This window comes from Aspergillus saccharolyticus, assembly GCF_003184585.1.
Source record: "Aspergillus saccharolyticus JOP 1030-1 unplaced genomic scaffold BP01scaffold_16, whole genome shotgun sequence".
Taxonomy (NCBI): domain Eukaryota; kingdom Fungi; phylum Ascomycota; class Eurotiomycetes; order Eurotiales; family Aspergillaceae; genus Aspergillus; species Aspergillus saccharolyticus.
In genome coordinates, this window is record NW_020290626.1 from 272,564 (window position 1) to 289,287 (window position 16,724).

General features: G+C 51.8%; 6 protein-coding genes across 6 annotated transcripts; all 6 read left to right on the forward strand.

Moving 5' to 3' along the window:
• Positions 1–712: 712 nt before the first annotated feature.
• Positions 713–3,295, forward strand: BP01DRAFT_341131 (putative dynamin GTPase; the record flags this gene model as incomplete). Its single annotated transcript, XM_025573431.1, has 3 exons — positions 713–2,785; positions 2,845–2,986; positions 3,041–3,295. 3 exons carry the CDS (start codon positions 713–715, stop codon positions 3,256–3,258), a joined length of 2,433 nt encoding a protein of 810 aa, XP_025431081.1. The 3' UTR covers positions 3,259–3,295.
• Positions 3,296–3,727: 432 nt separating this feature from the next.
• BP01DRAFT_341133 (lysine--tRNA ligase KRS1) lies at positions 3,728–5,942 on the forward strand. Its single transcript, XM_025573432.1, has 3 exons — positions 3,728–4,063; positions 4,141–5,728; positions 5,786–5,942. The coding sequence occupies exons 1-3, from the start codon at positions 3,848–3,850 to the stop codon at positions 5,794–5,796; spliced, it is 1,815 nt and encodes a 604-aa protein (XP_025431082.1). The 5' UTR covers positions 3,728–3,847; the 3' UTR covers positions 5,797–5,942.
• An 844-nt stretch (positions 5,943–6,786) lies between these two features.
• On the forward strand, positions 6,787–10,207 carry BP01DRAFT_319715 (putative C6 transcription factor). The gene is made up of 4 exons (XM_025572675.1): positions 6,787–7,138; positions 7,246–8,164; positions 8,216–9,117; positions 9,183–10,207. The coding sequence occupies exons 1-4, from the start codon at positions 6,916–6,918 to the stop codon at positions 9,929–9,931; spliced, it is 2,793 nt and encodes a 930-aa protein (XP_025431083.1). The 5' UTR covers positions 6,787–6,915; the 3' UTR covers positions 9,932–10,207.
• A 654-nt stretch (positions 10,208–10,861) lies between these two features.
• BP01DRAFT_392047 (protein transporter TIM17) lies at positions 10,862–11,979 on the forward strand (the record flags this gene model as incomplete). The annotated part of the gene is made up of 4 exons (XM_025578116.1): positions 10,862–10,930; positions 11,025–11,223; positions 11,336–11,490; positions 11,621–11,979. The coding sequence occupies 4 exons, from the start codon at positions 10,862–10,864 to the stop codon at positions 11,660–11,662; spliced, it is 465 nt and encodes a 154-aa protein (XP_025431084.1). The 3' UTR covers positions 11,663–11,979.
• Positions 11,980–12,274: 295 nt separating this feature from the next.
• Positions 12,275–13,901, forward strand: BP01DRAFT_357033 (isoaspartyl peptidase/L-asparaginase). The gene has a single exon (XM_025575099.1). The coding sequence runs from the start codon at positions 12,414–12,416 to the stop codon at positions 13,839–13,841; it is 1,428 nt and encodes a 475-aa protein (XP_025431085.1). The 5' UTR covers positions 12,275–12,413; the 3' UTR covers positions 13,842–13,901.
• Positions 13,902–14,043: 142 nt separating this feature from the next.
• BP01DRAFT_341145 (uncharacterized protein) lies at positions 14,044–16,374 on the forward strand (the record flags this gene model as incomplete). The annotated part of the gene is made up of 3 exons (XM_025573433.1): positions 14,044–14,938; positions 15,018–15,934; positions 16,049–16,374. The coding sequence occupies exons 1-3, from the start codon at positions 14,358–14,360 to the stop codon at positions 16,372–16,374; spliced, it is 1,824 nt and encodes a 607-aa protein (XP_025431086.1). The 5' UTR covers positions 14,044–14,357.
• Between the last annotated feature and the right edge of the window lie 350 nt (positions 16,375–16,724).

The window sequence follows — 16,724 nt, forward strand, 5'->3', positions numbered from 1 at the left end:
TGTTGTGGGTTCATCGCGAGTGAATTAACATCAAATTGGCAAGGACAATCCCACCAAAGAACAATTACTAACACAGAAACTGTTTAGATGGGGCTTATTATGTACTGATGTCTCTCGACGCGATGTGAAATCTGAAAATAGTACTAATTTGCTGTCCAGTGCCAACTGCTGCCACTAAGAATGCAAAGGTTAATGCTGTGCTATGATCTATCAACTTCACGGGCTGTTGTACTTCTGCCACTTATTTTTGCTCCATTTTATACAGCTTTCTGTCCTTTTACCACAGTGATACCACAAACTGCAATTGTCAATTCTGTTGGCTTGAGATTCGCTGCGTATAAATCTCTTCATTTCTGTGTTTTTTTGCATTTACTCTTCTTACGCTGTGATATCCATAATAACACACTCCACGGTCATTCCCCCCACTCCCCAAACAGATCCCATGTCTCCCTCTTCTTCCTTTTCAAATTGAGTCCCCGCTGCCAGATCTTCATTCCCTCAGAGGCTCTGCAGTTTTTTTCCCTCTATCAAACACCTTTCCGCCCCTCCTTTCACTCTGTCACGATCGCAGCGCCACCTTCATGTCAGTCTTACCTGTGCGGCAGTCACCTATCGCAAGCTTATCGGAAGAGTTCTTTCGTGAGTATATGCTTCCCTAAGATGCATCTTCATCTACTCATATCTCTCAGCCGTCATACGGGACACATGCAAGATGTCTTGTCTACCAACATTGAATAACGACTCCATAAACATCATCACCCATGAGATGAAGCTGATGGTAAAGAAGATACAAGATCTGCGGCACATTGGAATCGAAGATAGCCAGATCGCCCTTCCCAGAATCTGTGTCATTGGCGATCAGAGTGCGGGCAAGAGTTCTCTTATAGAAGGTATGAGCGAGATCAAAGTCCCTCGGGCGGCAGGCACCTGCACTCGATGCCCGATGGAGATTAACCTCGCCGAGAGTGAACCGGATCAACCGTGGACGTGCCGTGTCTATTTGTCAAGGAAGTATATGTACGACAGTCAGCACAAGGTGGACAAGGTGTCGAAGAAGTCGCACCCTTTCGGTCCGTGGCATGAGCAAGAGCAAGAAGATGAGCTTTTCATCACCTTGTGCGACAGAGACGATGTTGCAGAGGCCATTCGATGGGCTCAACTGGCCATTTTGAATCCCCACAAGCCTTCAGATGAATATATCCCCGGGAAGAATGCTGTGACAGACGCCAATTACTATCATGTCAAATTCTCTCCGAATGTGGTACGACTGGACATCTCAGCTCCTGGCTTCCCAAGCTTGTCATTCTACGATCTACCCGGGGTGATAAGTCAGGCTGAGCATGAGAAGGATCGATACTTGGTTGCTATGATCGAGAATCTTGTCAAAGACTACATCACCCAGGCTAATTGTATCGTGCTTCTGACTTTGCCAATGACCAACGATGCGACTAATTCTAGCGCTGCTCGCCTGATGAGAGAGGTGAAGGGTGCGAGGAATAGGACTTTGGGGGTCCTCACTAAGCCCGACCGTATCCAGTCAGGGGAGGGATATGAGCAATGGACTGAGATTTTGGAAGGAGACAAATTCAGATTAGGCCATGGCTACTACGTGATCCGCAATGATCCAGATCCAGAGGTAGGGCATGCTCAAGCACGCCAAGAAGAGGACGCGTTCTTTGCTTCACATCCGTGGGCCACACAACTTGCAGTGTTCCAAGAGAAATTCGGAACCAGAAAGCTGCAGACAGCGCTCTCGAGCCTCCTGTTGGACCAGATCCAGAAATGCCTTCCAAAGGTGATTGAACAAATCGAAGCGAAATCTCGACGAATTGACTTTGAGCTCCAAACTTTACCAGATCCCCCTTCAGCGAGCAGCCCGTTTGTTTTGTGTCAAATGCTCAACAAGTACAGAGAGCATGTACAAGCGCATATGGACGGCGGTTCGGCAGAGTATCCCCTCTTGACACTATGGTCACGCCTGGCGAACCAGTTCAAAAGGATACTGACACAGACTCGGCCAGGTGTAAGTGTGCTCTCACAAGCTGAGATACATGAGCAAACGATGTGCAATCAAGAAAACAACGGCTCGGATAGCGAAGTGACTATTGTCGAGAATCCAAGGAAGCGCAAGGTCACCAGTCAGTGTGCTACACCAGACGCTAAGAGGTTTACACCAGACCCAGGAAGAACCATTCCGGCTTCGCCTTTTGATAAGCTCAGCCGCGAGACCAAGAGATTCACCTGGGAAGAGATTCGCGAATGCAATGAAACTGCGTCCCGAGGGTGTCTTCCAGACCAGATCGATCCGAAGGCAATCGAGATACTGAATCAGCGCAGCGTGGAACACTGGAAAGCACCGATGATTGTATTTCTGGATGAAACGCATGACCTTGTGAGGAAGATACTCATGAAACAAGTAGACGAGGTCTTCTTGCAGTACCAACGGACGAACCTTTATCGCGAGATACGTCGAATTGTGGAACAGTATCTCCAGAAGCTGCAATTGGAGCACATCAGCTGGGCGGAGGAGATCTACGAGATGGAACACAACAAGCCTTTCACCATGGATAGATTGGCGCTGGAGCAAGCCACCAAGAATGGGTTCGAAGTTTTGGTACGCGCCCGTAACGAACGTCGCTACTCACTGTATCAAGACCAGGTTGGCAGGTATCCTAAGGGAGATCCTCGCCGAGATAACGAGCTCAAGACTATGTTACTAAAACCGCAGGAGATGGCGCACCAACTTGGCCCGGACCCGTACGCCCAGGAGGTCAGGATAATGGCGGTATGCTTAAAGTCCTTCAGGCTATACTTGCGTGTGACTGACTGTCCTCTCTTCCCCAGTCAACACGAGGCTACTATGATGTTGCTAGCTCTAGATTTGTTGACTTGATATGTCAAAGCGCGCATAGCAAGCTTTTCTCTAAGTGTCGCGATCAGTTGATTGAGGAGGTTCAACGAGAGCTGCACATCGATGATCATGACCGTAAGTGTATGCTGACTATTCCAAAAACGCAATTGCTGACACGTTTGTGATAAGTGGTAGAAAGATGCTGCGAGCTCATGGCAGAGGAACCAGAGCGTCAACTTCGCCGGGTTAATCTGCAGCGCGAGAAGGAGAAGATTAACAAGGCGCGAACATGGTTGTCTGCCAACAAAAAGGATGAAATCGAAGATGTGTATGACAACATGACAGTCAAGTCACAGCCGGTGGATGACTGGGCCCCTTATGTCTCGACTATGGACACGTCTGCTTGAGGTGCACAGGCAAACGCATGGATGGCAGGAGAGCTCTGGAAGCGGAAGGCGGGGCATGCGAACATAGAGAAGGCGCGAACGATAGATCCAACAAACCCCACCCGCGTGCCCTAAGCCCTTAGCCCTAGCAGTGATAAGGATCGATTGAGTGTTGGACAATTGAGATTGTGGTTCTAGTTTGCAGGCTTGAAATTGTTTGGTTCTCAGACCGTGAGAAGGACAGCGATGAGACTTGGTTGTTCAGTGATTTTCAGTGATTTCATAGTCCAAGATAGAATCTCCTGTAGAGACTAACAATTTGAATCTTGGCCTGAGGCTGCAATAACACGAAGTTCATGACTGACTACTGAATGGAAAATTGAGTCATTGATTGAGGAGGGGCGGAGGTGGGGAGCTGCCCCTCCCTACCCAATCACCGTTACCCTCTGCCTCTCCCGCCCAAAATTCTCTCTCTCTCCGACTTCCAACCCACCAAACCCGCTCCGTGTGTCATCTCTTTTACCCTCCTCCTCCTCCTCCGTGTTCTTCATTTGTCATATAGAGGAGTCTGAGTTCCAGGTCCGGTACTTCAAATCCTCGCTCAATTACCATGGCCGACAACACTGGCGTTCAGCAGGCCGAGGCCTCCTTGGCCAACCTTATCCTCGACGAGGTTACCGGAGAGAAGGTGTCCAAGTCCGAACTCAAGAGACGCCAGAAGCAGCGCGAGAAGGAAGCCAAGAAGAAGGAACGTGAGGCCGCTGCTCCTCCTAAGCCGGTCAAGAAGACCTCCGCCGAAGATGACGAGGCCAACCTGACCCCCAACGTGAGTTATACCCCGCAATCATATGCATGGTGTCGCGCGATATTGTTAACCATGCTTGATACCTTCTCCTATTCCAGCAATATTTCGAGATCCGCAGCAAGAGAATCAACAAGCTTCGCGAGACCAAGCAGCCCGATCCCTACCCTCACAAGTTCCAGGTCACCGATGACCTCCGCAAGTACCTCAAGGAGTACGAGGGTCTTGCCAAGGGCGAGCAGAAGCCCGATGTTACCGTCCGCATTGCCGGTCGTATCTTCACCAAGCGCTCCTCCGGTGCCAAGTTGATCTTCTACGATATCCGTGCTGAGGGTGTTAAGGTTCAGGTTGTCTGCCAGGCTCAGAACGTTGCCGGCGACGTTTCCTTTGAGGCCCAGCACGAGCACCTCCGCCGTGGTGACATTGTTGGTATTGTCGGTTTCCCTGGTCGCAGTAACCCCAAGAATCGTGAGGATGGTGAGCTGTCCATCTTCGCCTCCGAGGTTATTCTTCTCGCTCCCTGCTTGCACGCCATCCCCTCCGAGCACTTTGGTCTGCAGGACAAGGAGCAGCGCTACCGCCAACGTTACCTTGATCTCATCATGAACGATCGTTCGCGCAACGTCTTCCTCACCCGTGCCAAGATTGTCTCCTACATTCGCAACTACTTCGACAGCCGCGACTTCGTCGAGGTCGAGACCCCCATGATGAACGCCATCGCCGGTGGTGCCACCGCCAAGCCTTTCATCACCCACCACAACGAGCTGGACATGAACCTGTTCATGCGTGTCGCTCCCGAACTGTACCTGAAGATGCTGATCGTCGGTGGTTTGGAGCGTGTTTACGAATTGGGCCGTCAGTTCCGTAATGAGGGTATCGATTTGACCCACAACCCCGAGTTCACCACTTGCGAGTTCTATTGGGCCTACGCCGATGTCTACGATGTCATGACTCTGACCGAGGAGCTCGTTTCCGGCCTGGTCAAGCACGTCACTGGAGGCTATGAGACCACCTTCCACACACAGTCCGGTGAGGTCTACAACGTGAACTGGAAGGCTCCCTGGCGCCGTGTGGAGATGATTCCCGCTCTGGAGGAGGCTACCGGCGAGAAGTTCCCTCCTGGTGACCAGCTCCACACCGCTGAGACCAACGAGTTCCTCAAGCGCATTCTCAAGAAGACTGGTGTTGAATGCTCTCCCCCCATGACCAACGCTCGTATGCTGGACAAGCTGGTCGGCGAGTTCATCGAGGAGACCTGCGTCAACCCCACCTTCATCACTGGTCACCCCCAGATGATGTCTCCTCTGGCCAAGTACCACCGCCAGAACGTCGGCTTGTGTGAGCGTTTTGAGGCCTTCGTTTGCAAGAAGGAAATTGTCAACGCCTACACTGAGTTGAACGACCCCTTCGACCAGCGCCTCCGCTTCGAGGAGCAGGCCCGCCAGAAGGACCAGGGTGATGACGAGGCTCAGCTCATTGACGAGAACTTCTGTACCAGCTTGGAGTACGGTCTGCCTCCTACCGGTGGTTGGGGTATGGGTATCGACCGTTTGGTCATGTTTTTGACGGACAACTACAGCATCAAGGAGGTTCTGGCTTTCCCCTTCATGAAGGATGACAAGACGGCTGCTGAGACCAAGAACGCCGCCGAGATTGTCGGCATTGAGCCCCAGCCTGAGGAGGGCATCCGTAAGTTATTTCAATTCTGTTTTGATGTCGGGACCGTTATGCTAACTCGTTGTTCAGCCCACAAATAAACGCACTTTGATGAATAATTTCAGACGATAGTTAAGTTGATGATGACGTGTTGCATGGATTCCTGGGATGTCAATGAAGAGTATCAAACATTATAAATCAAGACAGATTATAATAAATCTTCAGCCTCCTATAAAATTAGATGAAGTTTAAATGCACACTTCCATTTTCCAGGCTAGAAACTACGAGTAGTCTTAGCGTTTGTGCTCCTTGTCGTGTATTGCTTTCCTGGTAGTTCGTGCAGCCCTAGGTCTAGCGCGAGATTAATCCTAGTCCTAGGCAGCATCGCATGATGTCGATATCTGCCTATCTCGCCCAGTACAAAACATGCCTCGCTCTTTTGACCCCCTGCTGGCGCAGCATGAGATATAGAACTAATCTTATTTGAGTTAGGCCGATCGCTATCTACTATAGCATCGCTCCCTTCATTGCTAAAGTTCAGTCGCAGCTAAGCCATCACCTTGTTCCTTTCCTACAATTATTGCACCCAGAAAAAAGCGACTCATCCTCTGCATAGCTCTTCCTCAATCTCCCCATATCCGCTGGCCTCTAGCCCCGGGCGCATACGAATCTAGTTGAGCTTGGTGTATTTAATTGTCGGCTCTGTGGGAGTGGCGGGATTCATGTTGGACTTTATGAGGATTTACAGTCAGTAGGTAAGGATGCTTGTTTCAGGAAGCATCTCTGCGTGTAGCAAGTATATATTCTTGTGCTGTATGACATCGCAGATAAGTTCAGGCAGGTGCGGATATTTTTCATTCAAGTTGAGTTCTGGGTTGGGCTACACACATCGAATTAAGCATGAATCTCCTTCATCCTAAGCCAAGTGCTGCCATAGCTAGAATTTCATCTCATGCTCCATACCAACATCTACAACAGCCCCGGATGTTTCGATTCTCCGCCTGGGGCGGGAAACGACGGCTATTTCCGTTTTCAATGTTTCCTCCCGATTACCGCTCCGGTTCCCCCTCGCTGCGTCTCCCCCCATCTCGCGCAAACTGTCGGTCTCCATCTGGGCTGACTCACAGCCCTACATTCCGGCCTAGTTGCCAAATTTTCAAGTCTGATTCCGGAGTCCCTTTATCTGCGATGTCATTGGTTGAGCTGGAACTCCGCCCATCATGGAAGTCAGGAGGCCGTCCGCCCGCTACGGGGATACCCCAACGCGGACCTACCAACGGACCTACAAGGCCTGCCTCTCGTGCCGCCAGCGAAAGGCCAAGTGCAACCTCGGAACTGATCAAGATGGCTTTCCAATAGGGCCTCCGTGTGCGAAATGTCGAAGGGAACAGAGGGAGTGCGTATTCAGTGAAAAGAGGGCCTGGGAAAGAAGCAGTAAACGCGGTATGGATGCCTGTGCTATGCTTCTGCTGCCACTGCTATTTGTGCTAGTCTTCGCTTCTTCGGACGATTTGATGCTTTTATCTCGGGGGCTGATTCCTCTTCAACAGGTCCGTCGGAAGATACGCCCGTGCCATCGCCCAATACACGTCGCAGGTTGTCAGACCATACCCAACAGGAGCGGGAGGTACCTGAAGATGTTTTACAAGTCGGCGCTGATAGTCCCTTTGGTAACAGCAGCGCCCATAAAAACGAAAGCAGGGGCTTGCGTCAGACTCATGCTTCCGCGACACGGACTCAGCGCGAAATTCATCCCCATGATGTACTCGAAGTGTTCGATGATCAATCTATCGATCGTAGCACTACTGGCAGTAGCAGTAGAGGCTTACTCCAGTCTCATGTCTTCAACACTCCACGGACTCGACGACGAAGTGTGCCAGACGATGTTCTGCATGTGTTCGATCACAGACCAGGCAATGACAGTACCAAACATGACCACAATCCTAGGAGATCACACCACTCTTCTGTTCCGAATATGTACGCAACTCAGACGCGGAGGTTACCCGATAGCATGCCGCAGCAGGCAAATCAGCGGTCTGAAAGCCATGGCCACAGGCATGACAAAGTTGACGAAAATTCCCATCAGACTTATGATCCCGAGACACGCCCAAGCCAGCCTCCAACGACCTCGAGTTTTGCCAACTCAATGATGCGCACCGTGGTCTCTAGTGGAAATGATGCTCTGAATATCCTGTTTGAGGCTGCTGTGGCCCATAGCCAGGATAATATGGCCAGCGATTACCAGGCGCAATCGCAAACTACACGGGATAGTGCATCGCAAGGCATACGTGTGAGCAACAATGCCATGAACGAACCGCATTTCATATATCCTATGGAAGCTGTGGCCAAGGCGAAGCGCCCGGTACAGCTTTCATCGGTATCGGAAGAGGTGCTCAAGGTCTGGGAAACCTGCCGATTCGTCAAAATGGGTTGGTTCTCATCCAGAGAAGCGGTGACTCTCATCGACTTGTTCGTGTGACTACTTTGTCCTGGGTTATCGATGTATGCTGACAATTGCAGGTTCTTCAAGAACATGGTTCCTCTTTCACCAATATTGACCAACTTCTATGCCGACCATAGCACCCACCAATACCTGATCACCTGTGATCCTGCTTTATGTTGCGCTATATTAATGTTGTCTTCCCGTTATCATGTCCTCCCTGGAGCTGGAGGCGAATCCCGAAACTTCTTCATTCACCATCGTCTGTGGCAGCACTGTCAACATCTTGTCATGCGGCTTATTTTCGGGCAGGAGAGGTCGTCTCATGCGAAAAATAGGAGCATTGGAACCATTGAAGCGCTGTTATTGATGTCGGAATGGCACCCAAGATCCCTTCATTTCCCACCGGAGAGTGATGGCTGGGACTCTGACTTGGTGTTGGCCCCGGAACCCAAAAGCCAAGATGATTCGTCCTCCAACCGATGGCTTGAAGACATGGTTGAACCGGCCAGAAGATCTGATCAGATGTCCTGGATGTTACTCGGATCCGCGCTGTCGCTCGCGCACGAGCTGGGCATTTTCGAACTTGATGATAAGAAATGCGACTATGCGTCGCTATATGAAGGCTTCATCTCGAATGACCAAATCAAACTGCGCAGACTCCGCGTGCAACGCCTCTTATACGTCTACATCAATCAACTCGCCTGGCGAATTGGATGTGTCTCGCTTATGCCACAGAGCTTAAACCATACAGTACTCGGTCGACAAACAACACGGGACGTGAGCCACTCGGAAGACGAATGGCTGGCTCTCATGGACTCTTGGATGGATCTTACAAAGTTGGCCAAGAATGTGACCGATATGTTCTTCCCGTCTATCAATTTTGCGAGGCAACAACTGCATAGTGGACGATATATCGATTTGTTGGATCACTTCTGCCCTCTCCTACAAAAGTGGAAAGAGCAGCATCTCAGGCATGATGGTAGGGATCCCCTGTCTCCTGCGAAACTAGTCTCTGTCACTCTATGCTGATTATACACTGTGTAGTGCTTAGCAAGCACTTCTATGACATTCTCTTCATTGAATACAACTTTGTGCGTGTGTACACGCACTCGGTGGGAATGCAAGCAGTCGTGGAGCGTATAGTCGCAGACAATAACTCAAACGTGGAAGAAGTCCGTGCGATGCACATTGAGCCCATTGACTACAACTATATCCAGGAAGTGATTGACGGGTGTTGCCAAATCCTACAGAAAGTCATCCAGCTTGGTGACGCAGGAGCTCTGCGATTCTCTCCTGTCCGCATGTTTCTACGGATCATTAGTTCCTCTATCTTCCTGATGAAAGCCTTGAGTCTCGGGACTCGTCCAGCAAAGCTCCGTGAATCGCTAAACATACTCGAGCGCTGCGTACATGCACTGAGGTCGAATGCTCTCGACGATATCCACCTCAGCACTCGGTACGCCGAGTTGCTGGAAATGCACGTGTCTCGTCTGCGTCGCAACTTGCTTGCATCATCTAAGTTGGTCAAACCCAGTCATGGAACGACGACTCGCGGTGCGATGGGCCCTCAACAGAACATAGAAGCCGAGGACCCCAACCCCATGGTCGATGTTGCTGTGTCGCAAAGTCTGGCGGACGTGAGTCTCTTTCCCCAGCTCAATGATATTGCTGGGGATGACTGGCTTTCACTACCATTTGATCCGTCTATGGCGCCCTTCGGGCTCAATAATTGTGGACAGTTCCCTGCATATGGAGGAGGAGCATTGAACTTCATCTGGAATCTGCCGTCGTGATTGATGCGATCTGCAATGTGGCTGGACCCATACGCTGTACATATATGTATTAGAATATAAAACTCTATCATGCATAATCTTGCTTAGCGTGGACATTTAAGTGGGTTGGGACGGTATATTTCGCCCGCATGGCAAGGAATGCTGGTAATAACAATTTGAAACCCAAAGCGAGTTACGCATAGAGGTGTACGAGTTATTGCGATGGTTCCATGTGAGCTTTATGATATCAGACAACAGACGGAGGGTGCCAATCTGTCATCATTTGTCAGATGAGAAAGGTGATCTATAGCATATAGTACCTTGGTATATTTGCAGTAGAACTGACAATGATCTTTTATCATCAGCATGGCGTCAGAAAACACGAAGCCCGGTTAAGTCGGCCAAAGAAAGTGCTCGGGCCCTTTGAGTCTAAGAAAAGCACACAAGGACAAGCGGAGAGAAAAAGTTTGATGGAATCCCTGCCAGTCGAGATGCATATTTTCCTCCTTGTCTTCCCGACTCGCCACTCATAACTACTCCGTAGACTTGCTTGGAGGATGTTTGGAAAGGGAGTTCCCGGGCTGGTTATCGGCACGTGACTATGACTGGGGGACGCAAGTCACGTTTTCCCGGCGAAAAAAGCCAGAAACTTATTGTTGCGATCCGCCTTCGCTCTCCGTTCTCCGACCCCAGAGTTTGTCCATTAAAGACTGCTTCAGCCAGCTTCTCGTGCACCGTCTCGCTCTGACAGCACAACCCCATATCTCACTGTAACTCGCACCACCTCACTGTCGAGTTCAATCTGTGTCACCATTCGACCTAACCCTTCTTCAATACTCATATTCGGGAACTGGTAGCTTCTGCAACAGCCACTACTCGACTTTCTCCGGGCAACGCTAGCTTCTTGATCTTGCTCCTCACCTTCTTTCTCTTCTTAGTTCAGACTTCACAATGGATCACTCCAGAGATCCCTGCCCCTGGGTTGCCCTGAGCGACTTTGGTGGTGCTTTCTGTATGGGTGTACGTCATCATCGGACCCCCCAAAAGTCGCATCTCTCTCCGCTGCATTTGCATCTCGCCATCGATCGCAACAGCTAACCAGCATACTCTGCAGGCTATCGGTGGTGCCGTCTGGCACGGTGTCAAGGGTTTCAGAAACAGCCCCTACGGAGAGCGTCGGATAGGTGCCCTCACAGCCATCAAGGCTCGTGCGCCCGTTCTCGGTGGTAACTTTGGTGTCTGGGGTGGTCTCTTCTCGACTTTTGACTGTGCGATCAAGGGTATCAGAAAGAAGGAGGATCCTTACAATGCCAGTATGTCATACCCGGCCTATCCGTCCTACATTTACACACGCCGCTGGGCTACATTGTGGCAGATTGCGCGTCAATTGGAAATGACGACATAGCTAACCTTTTATCGCCTCAGTCATTGCTGGTTTCTTCACTGGTGGTGCTCTCGCTGTTCGTGGTGGTGTCAAAGCTGCTCGTAACTCGGCTATCATGTGTGCTGTCTTTCTGGCTGTCATTGAGGGTGTTGGTATTGGGTTCCAGAGAATGATGGCCGACAACACAAAACTCGAGGTGAGATTGCCCGCATACTTTTGGTCTTCCTTGCTCTGGGGCGTTGCCTTGTACTCTGGCTTGTTCAGAAAGTCCGGGCAGTCGGTTATCATGGAAACTATATCAGAAGGCTAATCTTCGTCGATTTTAGCTTCCCCCCCCTCCTCCGTCTCCCGAGAAGGCCGTCGCCTAATTGTTCCACCACAACGGACCCTATCTCCCTTTGATGTTTAGTTAGGAACGTACGAATTCCCGCGTTGTCAGCAATATGCCCATGTTTCTCATATCCTTATCGTGGTCTCTCTTCTCTGGTGTTGGGCTGGTTCATATCATTTTAGGATGCATGGTATAGAGGTTGCTTTCGACTTCCTTGCTTTGATCCGTCCCCGCTCTTATGATGTCTTTTCTACAAAGAAGTGGGTTTTTGTCGGCGATTTTGGATGACACAGCCTTTGCGTCCTTGTGTATTTCTGTTTTTCTTTTTCTACATCTGCCGAGGGGGCAGATGCGAAAAAAAGAGGTCTCTGCGGATCCGGCCGGAGGGACTGGTCCTCTCTTATTCTTGTACATTAACATGCAGATAACAGGTATAATGTCATACTTCGTACACAGTGAAGCATTTTCAGATACTACTGTCTCGATGGTGGCTTGATGGTGAATTGATAACCTTTTGTTCAGCAGGTTTCCGACAGATAAACGAAGTGAGCCAGTGGCACAGGACTTTCCCAATCAGGCCAAGAGCCGTTGCTGATAAGCCGCGCGACAAATCATCGACCTTCGTCTCCTTTCCCCCCAACCCTTTCTACTGTCACGACGGAGCAGTTTTGTCTCTCAGCGAAACCCTTCAGATTTCCGGGTGGCCCTTCGTTACATATTCAATTCTTCCGTTCCGGCAATCTACATATACTACAAGCTACAAGCACCACCCACCGGACCAAACCACCATGACAACCACCACCTCCACCTCCGACAAACCCCCACTCCCCGCCCTCTTTAAACCCACCCTCATCCTCCACGGCGGCGCGGGGGCGATTCACCGCTCGACCCTGCCTCCGGACCTCTACGCGCAATACCACGCCTCCCTCCTGAAATACCTCCGCTCCACGCGGGCGCTGCTCGAAAGTGGCGCCTCCGCCCTCGACGCGGCCGTCCACGCCGTCTCGCTCATGGAAGACGACCCGCTCTTCAACTGCGGGCGCGGCAGCGTCTTCACGGCCGCCGGCACCATCGAAATGGAAGCCTCGCTTATGGTTTGCTCCGTCAACCCGGCGCATCCGTTTGAGGTCGGCATTATCAAGCGCGGCGCCGGCGTGATGGGGCTGAGGAATGTGAGGCATCCGATTCAGTTGGCGCGGGAGGTGTTGGTTCGGTCGGGACGGAAGGATGGTCGCCGACATGGTGGCGCTGGTGGTGGTGGTGGTGGTGAGGATGAAGATGATCGTGGCAGCATGCACTCGCAGCTTGTAGGGCCGTATGTTGAGGATGTGCTTGCTAGACAATGGGGGTTGGAGTTTAAGCCGGATGAATGGTTCTTTACGCAGAGGCGGTGGGAGGAGCATCTTAGGGGTCTCCGCGGGGAAGCGGAGACGGTTACAATGAGTCAGGGGACGGTGGGGTGTGTTTGTTTAGATCAAGGTGGGGGTTTGGCCGTTGCGACGAGTACCGGGGGATTGACGAATAAGTTGCCTGGGAGGATTGGGGATACGCCAACGCTGGGGGCGGGATTCTGGGCGGAGGCGTGGGAGGAGAAAGGAGAGGAGGAGGTCGTTAGGAGTGGGGGAGAGGAGATGTGGTATGGAAGAGCTGAGGTGGGTATAGAGGATAGGGTGAAGAAAGGTATTTGGGATATGACTCTCGGAGATTGTTTGCCTGGGATGGTTAGAGAGGGCGTCGATTGGATGTATGGATCTTTGCGCAGCACGGAGGATGAGGCATCGTGGAATCACGAAGCGTGGTCCGAGAAGGAAAGATTGATGGCGCAGAAAAAGCGCTCGAGACGTGCGGTTGCGGTGTCGGGTACAGGCAATGGCGATTCCTTTCTTCGCACGGCGGCTGCTCGCACAGCTTGCGCCATCTCTCGCTTCTCGACGCCGAATCTCTCGTTGGCTGAGGCTGTCGCTGCGGTTGCTGGGCCCCGCGGCGAGTTGCAGCGTTCGGCTGGAGACAGATGGGGCTTAACGGGTGAAGGTCAGGGTGGGATCATCGGAATTGAGGCAGAGCTAGATGAGTCTGTAACCAATGGTGGTGAGCTCAAGCAGGGGAAAGTGGTGTTTGATTTCAATTGCGGAGGATTATGGAGGGCTTGGATGGAGGATATTGGCGATGGGAAGGAAGTCGAGCGAGTCATGGTGTTCAAAGACGAATACAAATAGAGAAGAGGACGGTGTCTAGTAGACAAACATAAGTACCAGGCGAGCGGTACAGGACAGAAGGATTGTGTCTGAGACAATTAGTTGAACTGTTGGAGAATGAGGCAGAGGAAGTACGAAGTACAGTAGACAATCCCCTCCCTTCTTCCCCACTGGGAGCCCCAAGCTTGGCTTGGCGCTTCTTTTCCTGCTCTCATCGTCACCACCAACTCTTCCTTTCCCTTCCTTTCCTTCTCTTCCTCTTCATCTTCTTCCCTCTCTCTCTCCCTCTCTTTTTGCTTTCCCACCCCTCCTGCATCTCTCTTGGTTAGCTTTACCGCGCATTTTGTCGGTGGTCTCGCTCAATTCCCACCACCTGGTATCATTCGTCCATATTTGTTTGTGTCATGCATTAAGCTATACTTTTCCAGTAAACGCCATCGATCAGTAACCCTCCCACTGAACGCGTCTCGTCACAGCCGTCACCACTCACTACAATCTGAATCCCACAATCATTGACTACGGACAAACCGGCTCATTATGGACGAAAGCGCCTCGTCACGTCCGACCAATACCCCGGAAGGTTCGGTCGGAGCAGACGAGCACCCGTCGAGCTCCGCAAAGAATCCAGCCCTCAAGGATCGGCAATGCCAATACTGCCGCCAGGCTTTCACCTCGTCCTCCCTCGGACGACACCTCGATCAGTTTATGTTCAAGAAAAAACCCGATGGCATTCACGATGTCGAGGAGATTCGACGCATCCGAAGTGAGATCACGCGACGACAAGCTCGCACCTCATCCGGCAGACGCGACACCCCGGAGAGAACACCGGGAAAACGTCAACAGGACCTATTCAATTCTGGTGACTCGGGCACAAAGCCACGCGATGGCGCGTATAGGATGATGTTCAATACCCCCACTTGGCATGCGACTGGAGTCATCAACGACATTCCCCATCCTAGTCAGGCGGAGGGTAGTTCCTCCCATTCGCGTATTGCGCCTTCACAGTCCAGAACCGGATCCTTCACTTTCACGGATAGGCACAACTCGGGCAATCCAGACACCATGAGGGCGCTGGAACTGGCTTTGCGCGAGGTGCTAGACAACATCAAAGCTGCAACGTATGGCGACCCTCCATCTGACCTCCATCTGACTCCTTGCGCCTTACTATGGGCAATCTGACGTGTTTATTTCGTCTAGTACTCGAATGCGCCCCCGACTCTCGCCTTTTGACTTTGACATCCAATCGCAGACGTTTCCCTCCCTCTGTCTGCAGCTTCTTCCACCTCCTCCCAGCTTATTTGCGACTAACCCGTTCCCTTCGCCGACCTCATTCCCTCTTCAGCCCCCGGGAACTGAGCACCTCGAAATTGTCCGACAAGCTCTGCGCGCGAAGATCGAACAGTGGCAATCCGACCAACTCTCCTCCGCCGAGTCCAGCTCTCATCCACACTCTGGCCGTCCGTCCACTTTCGGGCTCGACTCCAACATGATCACCCGCAGCGCTCAACAACACGAAGACCTCAGCCTTCGTCACCTCGAGCTCGCCTTCAAGCATTGGGCTTCTTTGTCCCAGGAGATGCGCAGAGATGCTTGGCAACTTGAGATCACGCGCGCTTTCGCCCGCGAAATGGACAAGCGCAAATCCCTCGATGAACAACTCGCCCGCGTTCAGCAAGAAGCGAACCAACTCCGCGCCCAAGTGGAACGACTGGGTTCCTGCCAATGGCCGAGAGAATTTGCGCTCTTTCCGCCCGACACCTTGCCTCTGCCACGAGACGTTGCTAGAGAATTAGACGCGCATCAAAGTCAGATCTCCCCTAGCGCATCGCGGTGGGACTACGATAATGTTGTCGCGAAATGGAAACGAGTTGTAATGCATGACAAGGGAATGGGCCGCGTCGGGGTGGGATACACTGGCTCCGTCCAACAGCAGCAGCACCAGGAGGACACCCCGCAGGCTGCACCTTCCAGTACGGAAACAAGACAGCAGCAGCGCAATCTCACAAGCACAACCGGCTCGGGCGAGGACCGGTCAACAAACCGAATGCTGCATCCTCCCACGAGTTCCTCAGCGTTGAGCCCTGACCCTTCTCCAACCAATCCCACACCCAGCAGTGGCGCAGCACCCTCATCATCATATTCCCAGCAGCAGCAGCAGCAGCAGCAGCAGCAGCCGCATCAACAACCACCACCACCACCACAACAACAGCAACAACAACAACACCAAGACTCCGCGACTCGCAGTCCTGAAGCGGCTCCTCATTCCAAACGCCCTCGTCTCATGAACGGTCATCATACGACGATCGCGGCCATAGCAGGCACCGGTCACGATGCCTCGGAGGGCAATGTCTCGAGCACTGGTGCACCACCGCCGCTATCCTCGCCAACGGCACCATCTAGTGCCAATAGCGCATCGACCCAGCGCCCCGCTGGCTCCTCCAGCTCTTGGTCCACCACCGCCGCTGCGCATCAATCAGGCGGCGGTCTACCCTCCAACCCGACTGGTACGAATTCAAGTGCTGCCGCGCCAAGTCCGCCACGAGAAACGGCTTGATCAGGGATGTGCACTAAGCAAGGAAGCTTAGCCTGGTTTGGGTACTCTCTTATATCACTTCATCTAGAGGACATGTCTCCATGACTATCATTGGGAACAAGACAAGCGCCTTTTGGAATTCCAAAGCATGAGGACGCAGGATTGGTTTCCATTCTCTTCAGTAACTAAGCAGTCACAAGCCTTAACTTATGAAGCATCTTATTGCCTCCACCGGTGACAGACAAATGTGTTCATGTCCTGGCACGGGAAAAGTAATTGCGGGGTCGAATACCCCATTGCTTGATGAGTACACAAAGTATGATCGGAAGACGTTGAAGCCCGACGACGAAAAAAAGCGAAGAAAATCTCTT